This window comes from Schistocerca americana, chromosome 6, assembly GCF_021461395.2.
Source record: "Schistocerca americana isolate TAMUIC-IGC-003095 chromosome 6, iqSchAmer2.1, whole genome shotgun sequence".
NCBI classification, from domain to species: domain Eukaryota; kingdom Metazoa; phylum Arthropoda; class Insecta; order Orthoptera; family Acrididae; genus Schistocerca; species Schistocerca americana.
Genome location: NC_060124.1, coordinates 572,986,348 through 573,003,015, shown reverse-complemented (window position 1 = coordinate 573,003,015; position 16,668 = coordinate 572,986,348). Strand labels below are relative to the sequence as shown.

General features: G+C 44.8%; 1 protein-coding gene across 1 annotated transcript in view; it reads right to left on the bottom strand.

Annotated features, from left to right (window-relative positions):
* LOC124619782 (poly [ADP-ribose] polymerase tankyrase-1-like) overlaps nt 1–16,668 on the bottom strand; it is an 88,593-nt gene that overhangs the window by 27,666 nt on the left and 44,259 nt on the right. The window contains exon 2 of the mRNA XM_047146370.1: nt 16,042–16,618. Coding sequence (XP_047002326.1) covers nt 16,042–16,607 — 566 coding nt within the window. The 5' untranslated portion in view covers nt 16,608–16,618. The remainder of the gene's footprint in view (nt 1–16,041; nt 16,619–16,668) is intronic.

Here is a 16,668-nt window from a genome sequence, read left to right as displayed (position 1 = left end):
AGGTATTAGTAAAGAAGCATAATAGAAGCTAAAAGAGTGAAGAACTAACATCCAAGTTTCAAATCTGTATGGAGGACCATATGTAATAACACATATACTTCACCTGAAAGCTACTGCGCTAACTGACCCAATTACAAAGAAATAAAAAGTGATATTTAACATCCAGAATTTAAAACCCTTTGCAGTCAATGAGTGATAAATTTTACATGACTTATGTTCAAATATCAAGCAAAGTGGGATTCACCGAAACCCTACAGCAAATTTTTAGGTTAAAGAGTGTGATGCCGAGGGTAAGGGAGTACTCAGTGATAGTACATATGTAATCAGTGAAGAGATGCATTATGGAAATTAAATAGTAATCAAGTGATGAACTGTAATATGAGCTGAATGCGGTGGCAACTATGAAAGTGTTGGGTCGTATCAATCTCTGAGGTACCTGGTAAAGGAAAAATGAAGTATTAACATTACAGGTACTAACAGAAATACTTATTAAGTGTCCAGTGGGTTGCTGTTCTAAGATCTAAAGTTTCTGGTTCCCTTTTTTTTTTTTTTTTTTTTTTTAAACTTCATGCTCAGAACTTTTTTGATTAGAACAAAAATGGTAATAAATGTGATTAACATAAGGGAGGCCGGCCGGTGTGGCCGAGCGATTCTAGGCACTTCAGTCTGGAACAGCGCGACCGCTACGGTCGCAGGTTCGAATCCTGCCTCGGGCATGGATGTGTGTGAAGTCCTTAGGATAGTTAGGTTTAAGGAGTTGTAAGTTCTAGGGGACTGATGACCTCAGATGTTAAGTCCTATGGTGCTCAGAGCCTTTTGAACCATCAGGTAACAGATGTAATAATATTCTAAAAATAGAGCAAGAGCTTCAGGAACTTTTTCATGATGCGTCACTGCCAAGTAACATACCTCGATTAAATGAGCGACAAAAAAGTGCCGGTGACTCATGTATATAAGAATGGACCTGCAAAATTACATACCAGTATCCTTAACATCAGTTCGTTGCAGAATTTTTGAACGTATTCTCAGTTCGAATATAATATATTTCCTTGAGATGAAAAAGCTTCTGTCCACAAATCAGAACAATTTTGGAAAGCATCATTCACGTGAAACACAGTTTGGCCTTTTCTCGCATGATACCCTCCGAAATACGGATGAAGGGGAATAGGTAGAGTCCATATTCCTTGATTTACAAAAGGCATGTGACACGGGGCCCCTCGGCTGATTGATAATTGTAAGAGCATACGGAGTAGGTTCCCACATGCGTGATTCGCTCGAAGACTTCTTAAGTAACAGAAGCCAGCATGTTGTCCTCGATGGCGACTGTTCATCAGAGACAAGCGAATCGTCAGGAGTGCCCCAAGGATGTGAGATAGGACTGTTGTAATTCTCTACATACGTAAATGATCTGCTAGACTGGGTGGGAAGATATCTGTGGGCGTTTGCTGCTGGTACTGTGGTGTGTGGAAAAGTGTCATCGTTAAGTGACTATAGTAGGATACAAGATGACTTAGATAGAATTTCTAGCTAGTGTGGTGAATGGCAACTTGCTCTAAATGTAGAAAAATGTAAAAACATACCTGTAATGTTTCAATATGGCATTAGTAGTGTCCTGCTTGATACAGTCATGTCATTTGAATATCTGGGCGTAACGTTGCAAATCGATATGAAATGGAACGAGCATGGAAGGATTGCAGCAGGGATGGCGAATAGTCGACTTCGGTTTATTGGGAGAATTTTGGGAAAGTGTGTTAAGGAGACCACAAATTGGACACTAGTGTGACCCATTGTTGAGTACTGTTGGAATGTTTTGGATCCACACCAGGTCGAATTAAAGGAAGACATCAAAGCAGTGCTAGATTTCTTACCAGCACGTGCAAACAACACGCAAGTATTATGGAGACACTTTGAGAATTTAAATGGGAATCCCTGAGGAAAGGCGACTTTCTTTCCAAGGAACACTACTGGGGAAAGGACCACAAAGATAAGAGAGATTAGGGTTCATACAGAGGCACATAAACAGTCGTTGTTTCCCTTACTCTGTTTGCAAGTGGAGCAGGAAACGAAATGACTAATAGTGGTATAGGGCACCATCCACCATGCACTGTTCGGTTGCTTGCGGATTATGCATGTAGATGGGGTCCCATAACTAGGAGTATCCACAGAGGAACTTGTTACAGTGCACTAAGCAAGGTAACATAGAAAAATGCAATGAGGCGAATATAATTGATAGTTTTATTCAAAGAAAATAGCTAGTTTGAAGTACCCATTCCAGTTGCAGTGGCGCTCCCCCATTCCCCCTATGTGCGCCTCTTCAGGGGTGCATGGGCCATGACTCAATGTTTCTGGATGACATTGCATGACTGCACCGAATAGCACATATCGAGGAGCACTTGTAATGTGAAGATATTTGGCAAATGGACTCATCTGCCTGTCTCCTTAATTAAATCCCATCGAGCGTGTGTGGGAAGTATCAAGAAGACATATTGCAGCATCTCCACGTGCAGCGACGAACATCCAGCAGTTGTCAACCACACTTTTGGAGGAACGTAAAGCATTACCACAACAACACTTTACCAATCCTGAGGGCAGCACAGGAGCATGTTACACAGCATGCGTTGCTGTCCGTGGTGGTCAGGTAGCCCATTAACAACCATGTTCCGTCCTTTGTAATGTCCACAGGACATTAAAATCACTGAAATTACAGTGTAATTATTGTCATTGAATAAAAATGTCATTATTGTTCGCCTCAATACACGCTTCTTTCAGTTACCTTCTGTACTACACTGTAGCAGTTCTCTCAATGAATGGTCGCAGTTTCACCAAGAATGTCACTTGTGAGTGACACATGCAACACTTACTTTCATCCTTAAGTTTTGCACACTTGTGTACTTGCCATATGTACAGTGAGACAGCATGTAACTGTGGACAGTTAGATACAAGCGACATCACCATACTGAGGAAAGAAACTTTGTAGCATCTAATGGATTGTCTTTAGTAACGCCATAGAGAACTACAGGCTAGACAGAAGGGAAGAGACACCTTCTCTTCCAGGATACAATATAGTATGTTCATGTGTTTTGAAAAGGAGCTTATCAAAGTACTGCTGAACAGAGCTGAACAGAGAAGAGAAGGGAATGTGAGGGAAAGTCACAACATGTTGTGAGACCATCTGAAGCTTCTATGTTGTTGTGTGGACTGCTTTGCTGTCTTGTGAGGTTGGTTCAAATGGCTCTGAGCACTATGGGACTTAACTTCTGAGGTCATCAGTCCCCTAGAACTTAGAACTACTTAAACCTAACTAACCTAAGGACATCACACACATCCATGCCCGAGGCAGGATTCGAACCTGCGACTGTAGCACTCGCGCGGTTCCGGACTGAGCGCCTTAACCGCGAGACCACCGCGGCCGGCTGTGAGGTTGGCACAAGATGTGTGAGAAGAAAACAGCTATACCCTACAGCCACTGTCCTTAAGACTTCTTGTTTACTGTATGTCTTGCATACACAACCAGGATGGGAACAGCACCCTTAGGTTCGTCGTGTAATTAGTTTCATGTGCCATAAAAGTAATCCCAAATACCCTAGTGATGCCTGGGAGTAATAAAATAATTTTGCTATTGAAATTACTGGCGTATTGCAAACTTGTATTTAAAAAATGGAAGAAAAAACACTCGAAGCTGTGGGTCTCGTCTGTACAGTGGCAGATTCACGAAGTGGCATAATGAAAGGAATGCCAGTACTGGAGCACTGGGGCTTTGAGGACACTTTTGATATGAAATTGATATTAAATTAATTATACAATTGCTCAATTAATGATTCCCACCCCCTGATAAAGTCATGAGTTTCCCCAGTGGGAATGTGGGTCGCATTACCCCCCGGTCCCCCCACTTCCCACCTCCTTCCACACCCAAACCTGGAAATGGTGGTAAATTCAAGAAATGGTGGTAACTTCAAATTTATTGGCAGGAATATCAAATTTTGTGTTTGGAGATCAATTGTCTAGTTCACAACACAACCACCAGAGGATGTTCTTGGCCCTCCCTACTCTCCTTTCCAATCACCTTTCTTCCCCACTCCATGATGTAAGTCTGTACACTGTGTGATGTATTGTTTGTTTAAACAATATGAGTTGCCATTGATCCAGCACTAGAGAGCTGCTCCAGCCAGTCTAGCCAATAATCCTATATGGGAAGGATACGAGGTAACAAGATGAGAGGCATTAATAATAGGACAGCTAGCTATCACTGTAGAATATGGGACTAGCACCCCGCCGATCTACAGCTGACTAGCTGCTGCTGGGAGGGTAATATAATATTGGAACAGTAACCTACTGTGCCATTGCTCCTGCAACATCCTGCCCCTGTATACAGAATTCCTATAACAACATCAACGGGAATGAAACACACTTATACTTATTTACAAGTTGCATCCTAGCCAACAGAAACATAGGAGATACAGAGTATACGGTACAACATTTTTTTACGCATGTAGTGCTCATTATCGCCGGCCGCGGTGGTCTAGCGGTTCTAGGCGCTCAGTCCGGAACCGCGCGACTGCTACGGTCGCAGGTTCGAATCCTGCCTCGGGCATGGATGTGTGTGATGTCCTTAGGTTAGTTAGGTTTAAGTAGTTCTAAGTTCTAGAGGACTGATGACCACAGATGTTAAGTCCCATAGTGCTCAGAGCCATTTGAATCATTTTTTTTTTTTTTTGCTCATTATCTTACTTGAACACGGCGTCTCAAGACGGAAAAGAAAAACGACCAGTCAACTCTAGTCTAGTCCTGCACCATCTACTGAATACATTGTGTACCTGAAAAGCTGGGAAGCTGCCGCCCGTCACACTCCAACCTAATTTGCGTACTACTTTTGTCTGACATCATCCAACCAGTTCGACCTCAATATAGACCCCACACTTCAAAAAATCAGAGTCAGGGATGTTGTTGACTATACACCTCGAATTTCTCGTTACTTCTTGTGAAAATCCTGTACAACACTATGGCATAGGCTATAGCTTCTCTAAGTATTCCTCACCAGGTAGAAAAATCTGTTCTTATCTGTTACGCCATGCATCACAGGACAAGAATATTTCACTCATTTCTGACTCATAACGGAGTGCTAAAAAGATCTACACTGTCACAGGATGCCATGTCACTTTTGAACCCTCTTAAAGTATCCAATTGCTTCTCCAGATACGAACCCTCTTAAGGTAACAGCACAGAGAAGTTGTAAATATAAGGTTTATACCACACATCACTTTATAAATTCGGTAATACATCTGATTCTATTATGATTGTCATCTCTCCCAGCGTAGGTGAGAGACTGAAATTTCGTTGCAAGATCTCGCCTGTCATCTCTCCCAGCGTAGGTGAGAGACTGAAATTTCGTTACAAGATCTCGCCGCAGCGAAATAACTCCTGATTACTGCTCCACCTCTAGAATAACATCTGTGGTACTCCCACCGTGGCTTCCACACATCCGGCAGCACGTCATTGATATCAAATTGATACACGAATTAATTAAATTGATCATGATAGTCCCTTTGCATGGTGAGTAATTTTTTCCAGAAGTAGGATTACACTGACCAGGCGACCGTTACAGACACTTCCATGACACGACCGGAGGCTTCCCACAGGCTATGTAGTCACTTCCTGCGATACCAAAATGGGTGGTAACCATCGTCAGATACCTGAAGACACCCAGCGCTAATTGTGTTCTGTCTCTCTGTTGTCTTGTCATACTAGTGGAAGTAAGTTATTTAGAACTCTGGTACACTGCTCCCGAACCAGTCCTGCTGAGACCTGACCATCTGTGGAGGCAGTAGGATGTTTCACTATCTTCTTCACCCTCTGGATACCTCTGCAACCCTATAGCATGTGAACAGCCGCCACCACCGGCACTGAGTCGCGAACCCCGCCCATGCGCCAGTGGTGTAGCGCATCCGGCCGACAACCCACCGCTCGCTGTACCAGACAGCTGATAATGATTCCAGACTCGCTACAGTTGTCCTGTCTGTCTCAGGACTGCGCGCTTAAATGTCGCTGCGGTAACTGAATGGATGTTGAACAATATACTTCCCGTCATCCCTCCTGCAAACAGAAATGATCTCATATGTGTTTTCTAAATATCCTGGAAAGGCTAACATAGTGAGCAATAACAAAATACCTGTCTACTGACCGCCACGTTCCAAACATTTACGAGACTCCACACCTCAGTTTCTCTGAGCATACTGCAACACTGACATCGCCAAATTAGTAGACGAATGTTTCGAGAACTCAAATGGGAATCCCTGGAGAAAAGACAATGTTCTTTTAGCGGAACACTATTCAGAACTGACATTTAAAGCTGACTGCCGCCAGTATCCATTTTGCATAAGAACTACGAACATAAGATACGAGAAATTAGCGTTCATAGGAAGAAATATAGGTAATCTTTCTCACTTGCTCTAATGGGAGCGGAATAGGAAAGGGAATGATTAGTAGCGGTACAGGATATCCTCCACCACACACCATACGATGGCTTGCGAAGTAACCACATACACTGAGGCGTCGAAGAAACTGGTATAGGCATGCATATTCAAATACAGAGATACGTAAACAGGCAGAATACGACGCTGAGGTCGGCAACGCCTATATAAAGACAACAAGTCTCTGCCGCAGTTGTTAGATCCGTTATTGCTCCTACAATGACAGGCTATCAAGAATTAAGTGAGTTTGAACGTGGCATTATAGTCGGCGCACGAGCGATGCGACACAGCATCTCCGAAGTATCGATGAAGTAGGGATTTTGCCATACGACCATTTCACGAGTGTATCATGAATATCAGGAATCTGGTGAAACATAAAATCTCTGACTTCACTGTGGCCAGAAAAAGATCCTGCAAAACGGCACCAAAGACGACTGAAGAGAATCGTTCAACGTGGCAAAAGTGCAACCCTTCCAGAATTTGCTGCAGATTTCAATGCTTGGCCATCAACAAGTGTCAGCGTGCAAACTATTCAACGAAAAATCATCGACACGGACATTTGGAGCCAAAGGCACACTCGTGTACACTTGATGACTCCACGACACGAAGCTTTACGCGTCGCCTGGGCCTGACAACGCCGACATTGGACTGTTAATGACTGCAAACATGTTACCTGGTCGTACGAGATTCGTGTACGGGTATGGAGACAACATCATCAATCCATGGGCCCTGCATGTCAACAGGGGACTATTCAAGTTGGTAGAGGCTCTGTAATGGTGTGGTGCGTGTGCAGTTGGAGTGATATGGGTCCCCTGAAACGTCTAGATACGATTATGTCAGGTGACACGTACGTAAGCTTCCTGTCTGATCACCTGCGTCGAGTCATGTCCATCGTGCGTTCCAACGGACGTCGGCAATTCCAGCAGGATAATTGGACACCCCACACGTCCAGAACTGCTACAGAGTGGCTCCAGGAACACTCTTGTGAGTTTAAAGACTTCCGGTGGCCACCAAACTCCCGAGACATGAACATTACTGAGCATATCTGGGATGCCTTGCAACGTAGTGTTTAGAAGAGATCTCTACCTAATCACACTCTTACGGATTTATGGACAGCCCTGCAGGATTCATGGTGTCAGTTCCCTCCAGCACTAATTCAGACATTAGTCGAGCCCATGCCCCTTCGTGTTGCGGCACTTCCGCGTGCTCGCAGGGGACCCTACACGATATTATACAGGTGTACCAGTTTCTTTGGCTCTTCAGTGTAGATCTATATGTAAATTCAGTGTACCTGTTAATATTTCAAACCATCCATGTATAGGGACACAAAACTCACGGAAGGGTGTTGTCTCTTATTTATCGAGAACACAAAAGACGGAACTTCTGCTGCTGATTATCCCTCTGTAGAAAACCTTCGCATGAGTCTCCAAGTTTCACACTGCAGCCACCTCGCAAGACTTGTGCGAGGGGTTGTAGCAGCGTTGTCCACAATGCTTAGAGGAAACGGTATAGAGCTCACATCTAAACTCCCCTTTCATCGGAGTATCGCTTATCTGTCGTATTTTCACGAATCTTTGAGTCTTCGATGTAAAGTGTGGTGTCACCGCCAGACACCACACTTGCTAGGTGGTAGCTTTAAATCGGCCGCGGTCCATTAGTACATGTCGGACCCGCGTGTCGCCACTGTCAGTGATCGCAGACCGAGCGCCACCACACGGCAGGTCTCGAGAGACTTACTAGCACTCGCCCCAGTTGTACGGACGACTTTGCTAGCGACTACACGGACGAAGACTCTCTCCTTTGCCTAGAAGATAGTTAGAATAGCCTTCAGCTAAGTCAATGGCTACGACCTACAAGGCGCCATTAACAGTATATTGCATGTATCTAAAGAGTCTAACTTGTATCGTCCAGAGCGATGTACACCAATGATGGATTAAAGTTAAGTATTCCAGCAGCTACGTACTTTTCTTTATAGCATTCATTACGTATCCTGTTTCAGACCTCACGCCAGCCTGCGTGAGTTTAACGCGTGCATTTCGGCCTCCTCTCTCAATTAGTGTGCGTAGTGTTGGCAAATCCGCCAACACTACATAAAGCATTTGAATCCACCTCATTTTGACGAGTAAGAGATGCCTCATTCCAAGTTACAGATTCATGCTAATTCCCTCGAAATCTCAGAACGCTCAAACAGCACTATTCTATTACTTCGAAGGCTGACAGGTAGAGAGCTTTCATAACGAGAAAAATAGCACATTAACGTACACGAGGAAAATCAGAACCATGAAAGTATACATGGACTGCACAAAGAAATTCACAAGCATGGCACCTACAATTTACTGATATCGTGTTACGGTCACAGATATCACTCTGTACATGTCCTAATCTCCTTTAACGTATTCCTATGATTGCGATGCTAGAAATACGACAGTGTAAGGGTGACCGAGTCTTCACTGACAGCACAGTGTTTGTCTCTCTTTCTCTCTCTCTCTCTGTCTCTTATCGTTATTTTTTTGTAACATCCACTGGAGTTAACTTCGCTAGCATCACCTGGTAGAGAACTCAATAAGATTTTACCCCATCTGTCTCTTCTGATATGTCGGGGAACAAACACTTTCTGTGCATTGACATCGACCATATGTGAAAATCCCATTAAATATACATGTATTGGTCCACTGGATCAGGTGACCAGTGATCGAAGTCGCTTTCACAGACCTGTCTATCCGGCCGGTGTGACCGAGCAGTTCTAGGCGCTTCAGTCCGGAACCGAGCGACCGCTACGGTCGCAGGTTCGAATCCTGCCTCGGGCATGGGTGTGTGTGATGTCCTTAGGGTAGTTAGGTTTAAGTAGTTCTAAGTTCTAGGGGACTGATGACCGCAGATGTTAAGTTCCGTAGTGCTCAGAGCCATTTGAACGGACCTGTCACAAGGAGAGGGTTCCTCTGACGTTATTTCATAAGCAGTTTGTTACATTAGTTTTTGCTGTAACAGATCGAAGCAGTATATGATGGTAGCTGTGTACGCAATCATACATATCTTTCTTCTGCCATGACTGTGGGTGTGTGTCAGGTGCCAAACCGACCTTAACATGTTTCAATCCATTGGCTCTCACAACGAGCTGGACATTGCATCATGTAAACTATGCTGCTCCCACAACACACAGTGTGGTTGAAATAAAAGACGTAGGCGGTGTTCTTATCAACAGAAATGTGGAAAAGCAACATATGCAAATTGGAAAAGGTTGTGGAGTATTTCTGAACAGCTGTCCGAACCTGATGACCTCTACATTTAATCACACCTTCCACACTGTCAGTGTAGTAGATGTCTCAGTGTTCTGTTTCGAAGGGACCAAGAGCATTGATTCCTCATATTGCAGCCATGCACTCCATCCCTCTTTTAGTGCTGGCCATCCCCAAAACGTATTGCTCCCACCAAGACTCTCTCCATCTCAATCATATGGTATCAGTTGATCATTATGTGGTAATCAACAGTGCGCCAGTGGGCGGATGAGATGGAAAAACAGTGTCGATAAGGGTGGATGTGCTGTAATAAGCACCGCAGTTGATAGTGGAATCAATTTTAGCAATTTTGCCAGTTTTTCCGGAATTTCAACGCCAACCAATGACACGGCTGAATGATTCCCAATTTCTGTATCATCGCTAAACCATCAGTCCACTACTTTGCGAGTACTGTATACTAGATTGAGAATGTAGATAGATGACTGTGCAGTATGTCCATTCATGGTTAATTCCCAGACATACACAACAAAGTATACCAGAGAGCATTCTATACTGATGCAATTAGGTTGTCTACATATTTCAAGCATTTGGATCACTGTGCAGAATTTGCGATTACGATTGGCCATCTTATCCTACATAGATGGGAGTCACTGAGTGTTCTCGCATTCACAGGATAAATTTGTAGATTGAAACATCTTCCTGGACTGTGTTTGACCAAGCCTCCCTGCAACACTGTTGTCGATTTAATTTGCAACTGACCAGAAGTAGGAGGGTACTATAACCACTACACTCCAAGTCTCGTGAAGTTACAGAGCGATTTGAGCCCATAACTGCTGTTAACACCAATGCTACTCATGGCACCCATCCTAATGCACAAGAACTCTCCAGATCCTGCATGTTTTGGAGTTTAACACCTCCTTCGGTATACAGTGTATATGCGACTGTTATGGCGTTGTAACAGACGCTAGTGGCAGCAGCGGCGTTTATCGATATGTAGTAACTGTTGCACTATCTTACGGGCAACGTCGTTGTTTTTCCGGGTCGTGTGAGTGTTGCAGTTGGGTTGGGGACTGAGGAGGAGCCAGGTCCGCGCAGTGCCACAACACGCCGGGGCCGCTGGCGGCACGCATGAACTGCCGGATGGAAGGGCTGTGGTCGCGTGGGTGAACGGCCCCTCGTAAACCGGATCCAGCAAGCTTTAAGATGAGTACATTTCAATCCCAGTAGGGAAGCCTCCACCATTATGATATCTCACGATTCTCCAGTGACTTGCGTTCGTGTTGCTGCTCGTAGTGTCGCCGAGGCGAAGAGCATGGGTGATTCCTCTACTCTGGTGGTAATGATTCCTTTCTCTTTACGGGCGCTCTAAACACAGTATTCTCGATGTAGGGCAGACCGCCGGTTACGGCTTTGGCGTATTGTTCCGTCGTTGCATTTGTCAGACCTTCTCAGAGGTTGATTCCTGGAGCACCGTCTGGATCAGTTGCTTGTATTTTTTAATTAACTTTTGCTATTGTATTTGCTATTTTACAGCAGGTTTGAATTTTTTTATATTATTGCCGTTCCTGGCGTGTAATGCCTTCAGCCATGATTGTGATCACTTGCATTAAAATTCTAATTTGGTATTTGTATTTTAGCAGTAAGCCTTTAAAACTTTATTTACTGCCATTCCTGCCGTCTGATGCCGTATACTGTGTTTGTGGCGACTTGCCTTTAATATTTCAATACCTGTAATTTGTAAGTTGCAGCGAGTTTTAAACAATTTTTAATTTATTGCCATTCCTGGCGTGTAAGGCCTTCAGCCCAGATCACAGTGGCTTGCTTTTCAAACATTATCTGTTGTTATCTGTATTTAATGGTGATTTGCTAAACTGTAATTCACTGAAAACACTATCGCTTACACTGCTGTTTATTCCTTCATTAATAACGTGTGGTATTTTTTCATTTATTGTTGAGTCTGGAATTACTGATTTAAAATAAATTGTGTGTAATTGTAAAAGGCAACCGATAGTAATTGATTACGGTCTCGTCCACAATCGTAACCGAATCCTGCCTTCCCTTGACTACCAGGTTTTATTTCTACCAGATGATGTTACAAAAAATAACAATTAGATAGAGAGACAGACACTGTTATGTCAACGAAGACTCAGTCATCATTACACTGTCGTATTTCTAGCATGGTAATCATAGGAAGACAAAGAAACAGATTAGGGCACATACAGTGTGATATTTATAGAATGTCACTAGACATCGATGAATTTTAGGTGTCATGCTTGTGAATTTCTTTGTGCAGTCCATATATACTCTGCATGTTTGTGAATTTCCTCCTGTACGTTAATGTGCTATTTTTCTCGTTATGAAAGCTCTCTACCTGTCAGCCTTCTAACTGACAGAATAGTGCTGTTGGAACGTGCTGGGATTTTGAGGGAATTTGCAAGGGTCTGTAACTTGGCATGAGACATCTCTTACTCGTCAAAATGAGGTGGATTCAAATGCTCTGCATCTAAGACTCAAAGATTCCTGAGAATACGGCAGATAAGCGATACTCTGGTGAAAGGGGAGTTTAGATGTGAGCTCTATACCGTTTCCTCTAAGCATTGTGGACAAACCTGTAACAACCTCTCACACAAGTCTTGGGAGGTGGCTGCAGTGTGAGACAATCAGCAGCAGAAGTTCCGTCTTTCGTTTTCTCGATAAATAAGAGTCAACACCCTTTCGTGATTTTTGTGTCATGGAGGGTTTGAAATCTTAACAGGTAAACTAAATTTACATATAGATCTACACTGAAGAGCCAAAGAAACAGGTACACCTGCCTAATATCGTGTAGCGCCTCCTGCGAACATGCAGAAGTATCGCAATACGAAGTGGCATGGACTCGACTAAATGTCTGAAGTGGTGCTGGAGGAAACTGATACCATGAATCCTGTAGGGCTGTCCATAAATCCGTAAGAGGGGGTATATATCTCTTCTAAACACCACGTTGCAAGGCATCCCAGATACGCTCAATAATGTTCATGTCTGGGGATTTTGGCAGCTACCGTAAGTCTTTAAACTCAGAAGAGTGTTCCTGGACCTACTATGGACGTGTGGGATGTCCAATTATCATGCTGGAATTGCCCAAGTCCGTCGCAATGCTCAATGGACATGACTGGACGCAGGTGATCAGACAGGATGCTTACGTCCGTGTCACCTGTTGTAGTCGTATCTAGACGTTTCATGGGACCCATATCACTCCAACTGCATACACACCACACCATTACAGAGCCTCTACCAACTTCAACAGTCCCCTGTTGACATGCATGGCCCATGGATTCATGTTGTTATCTTCATACCCGTACGCGTCCATCCACTCGATACAATTTGAAACGAGACCCGTGCGACCAGGCAACATGTTCCTAGTCATGATCAGTCCACTGTCGGTGTCGTGGAGTCATCAAGGGTACACGAGTGTGCCTTCGGCTCCAAATGCCCATGTCGGCGATGTTTCATTGAATGGTTTGCACGGTGACACTTGTTGATGGCCCAGCATTGAAATCTGCAGCAATTTGTGGCAAGGTTGCACTTCTGCCACGCTGAACGATTCTCTTCAGTCGCTGTTGGCGCCATTTTGTAGGCTCTTTTCCCGGCCACAGCGATGTCAGATATTTTATGTTTTACCGGATTCCCGATATTCATGGTACACTCGTGAAGTGGTCGTGTGGCAAAATCCCTACTTCATTGCTATCTCGTAGATGTTGTGTCCCATCGCTCGTGAGTCGAGTTTAACGCCAGGTTCAAACTCACTTAATTCTTCATAGCCTGCTATTGTAGCAGCAATAACCGATCTAACAACTGCGGCAGACACTTGTCTTTATATATGCGTTGCCGACCTCAGCGCCGTATTCTGCCTATTTACGTATCTCTGTGTTTGAATATGCATGCCCATACCAGTTTCCTTGCCGCCTCACTGTATGCGGTTACTTCGCAAGCCATCGTATGGTGTGTGGTGGAGGGTTATCCTGTACCGCTACTAGTCATTCCCTTTCCTATTCCGCTCGCAAATAGAGCGAGTGAAAAAGATTACATCAATGCTTCCCCATGTGCGATGGTTTCTCGTATCTTATCCTCAAGGGTCATATGCAAAATGTATGTTGGCGACAGTAGTTTCAAATGTCGGTTCTTAATAGTGTTTCTCCAAAAACACATTGTCTTACCTCTGGGGATTACCACTTGAGTTCTCGAATCATCCGCCCACTTATTTGAAGCTAGCCAAAAGGAACACCTCTACAGGGCCATATAATGAGGGAAACCTAGGTCTGCAGACGCACACACATTTGGAATGTGGCGGTCAGTTGGGTTTATCCCAGCAATATTTAAATCATGTGGAAATTCTAAGACGGATAGGACAAGTTTAGGGACTCTGGAATCAATAACAGCTCTCTGGTACGGCGAAGTGTGGGATGTCAGCCAGGAGCAGTACAGCCCTGATGGAGGGGTGAGGTTTGCAAAAAAAAAAAAACAAAAAAAAATGTTCAAATGGCTCTGAGCACATGACATCTGAGGTCATCAGTCTCCTAGAACTTAGAACTACTTAAACCTAATTAACCTAAGGACATCACACACATCCATGCCCGAGGCAGGATTCGAACCTGCGACCGTAGCGGTAGGGCGGTTCCAGACTGTAGCGCCTAGAACCGCTCGGCCACTCCGGCCGGCTGAAGTTTGCAACACGGTTCAGTAGGGGCAGCTATTCCCATGCAGTCCGGAGGCGGAGGCGTTGCAAGGATGGAGATGGAGAAGTGAGTGAAACATGCTAGTGCCCCCACGGCAGGATTAGTTCGGAAGCAATATGCCAGAATTATAAGTGACTTTCTTCTACCAGCATGACAACACAATGAAGAGAAAAAACGCCATTCGGATATCTTCAGCTATTTGGCGACCATTACCACCCACTTCAGAGATAACACGGAAGCGTCTCTAACGGTTACCTGGAGAGCATAATCTGACTGCAGGAAAAAATTACTCACCCTGTAAATGGTCTCACGTGATCAGTTTAATTAATTAGCTTATCAAGTTGATATGAATGACGTGCCACCAGGCGTGTGGAATCGGGAGTGAGAGTACCACAGATATCATCTGAGAGTTGGACCGGTAATCAGGAGTTTTACCGTTGCGGCCAAATTTTTTAACGAATTTTCAGTCTCTCACCTACACAGAAAGAGATGACCATCATAAAAAAATCAGATATATTTCCAAATTTATAGAGTGATGCCGGGGAAAACCCATGACGTCATTAGGGGGTGTGATAATTAATTGATCAATTTGCATAATTTGATGTCAGTTTCACAACAAAATTTTCCTCGGAGCTCCATTGCCCCCCTACTAAAGCCAGCTCTCGAATACGCTGACGGATACATCCCACTCCTGGTTGGGCAGCTTATGCTTGTGAGATGCTGAGTTTTAATATCTTTCAGTGCACATATTTTCAGTACTGCAAGTCGGCCATATGTGGTGTCACGTCATTGGTTGTTTGTGAAAGCTGGGACTGTCAGCTACTAAGCTACTGACGTGTGCAGAGGTCCGCCTGTCGGGTATAGGGTGTCGTCTTGCACACTAATTGTGTGGCTGATGTTGGAGTGGCCATATACTTTACTACATCTCGACGTTGCAACCAGTGAGCGTTTAAAGCCTAGCGACATGAGAAATGGGAAACTTTGTACGTTGCTACCCTCACTGACTCATCTTGCTGCATACTAACATGATCTTTTACTGTTAAAGAAAGATACACAAAGCCCTCTTCTTGAACTTCCTTTTGTGTAGCATGGTGCCACTTGTAGCTTCCTTAATGTCAACAGAAGTAAGAGCGACAGAAAACAACTAAATTGTTCTTATTGTAAAGGAGTTTAAAGTGAGTTTTGGATCGCGCAGAACAAATTCAGAGAACGTCACTGCTTCTATGCTGAGCATCACATCTTTGTTCCCAAAGCAAGAATGCCGCCTGGGTGTAGAGTATCACAGTTTAATTTTTTCGGAAGCTTGATGCCAAATTTAAGGAACAATGTGTCGTCCACATGAAGTGTAACAGAACTAATTGCTGCAAATAAGTGCGGAAAATTTCAAGTCAAACCAACTTTTAAAGCTTCCAAAAACTTGGCTGTTCCATGACTTCTGCTAGTTAACTTGTCTGGTAATAAACACAGGTCAATTTAGAGATCGACTGAATCTGTCATGAGAAGGCAATGAAAGGTTTGAGAACTAGCAGCACGTTACTTTTCAAGCCATCGACAAAGGTGCATCTCACAGCACAGACACACCGGTCGTGTTAGGAAACACAGATGAGCGCCCCGTCTCGTGCTTACCTGGTGTCTGCAGGTGGGTTAGCAAGCAGCCGACTCACTACGATTAAGTCTTCAGGCTGTCTGCGCATCGCATCTGCCCATCCCTGCGTGGCCATTACCTGGAAGTTGTGGGCCCTTACGAAGGCGACTGTGGCCGCCGTCAGGCTTGCGCAGGAATGCCTCACCGCAAGCACCGCCGTGGCCGCTGCATTCTCCACGGTGAGCTGAGCGGTCACTTGCTGCTCGCAGGCAGCCTTCAACCCGGACACGCCATACTTGTCGGCGGCAGTTAGCAGCTTAGGTGCCATGTCGGGCAGCTGTGGGGCCTGGAGGCTGTACATGTAGCCCAGCAGCTCCCTCATCACCGGGGCCTCCACGTCTGTGACGACGACGTGGCCGCTGCTGGCCTCCAGCGTGTCGTGTTGGAACATTGCCTGGAAGACGGGGCTCCTGGCGGCCAGGACCGCCCGGTGCGCCGCCAGCCGCGTCTCGCCCGCCACCAGCGTCACGAATGCGCGTTCCCCCGCGTCAAGAAGGGCGCCCACGTTCACGGCTGCGGTCTCTCGAACCTCTTCAACTGCTGCCATTGCGGATGACTCTGAAACATAACGCCACTGAGCAACCCTTTGCCCCTAGATAGCATCTTCA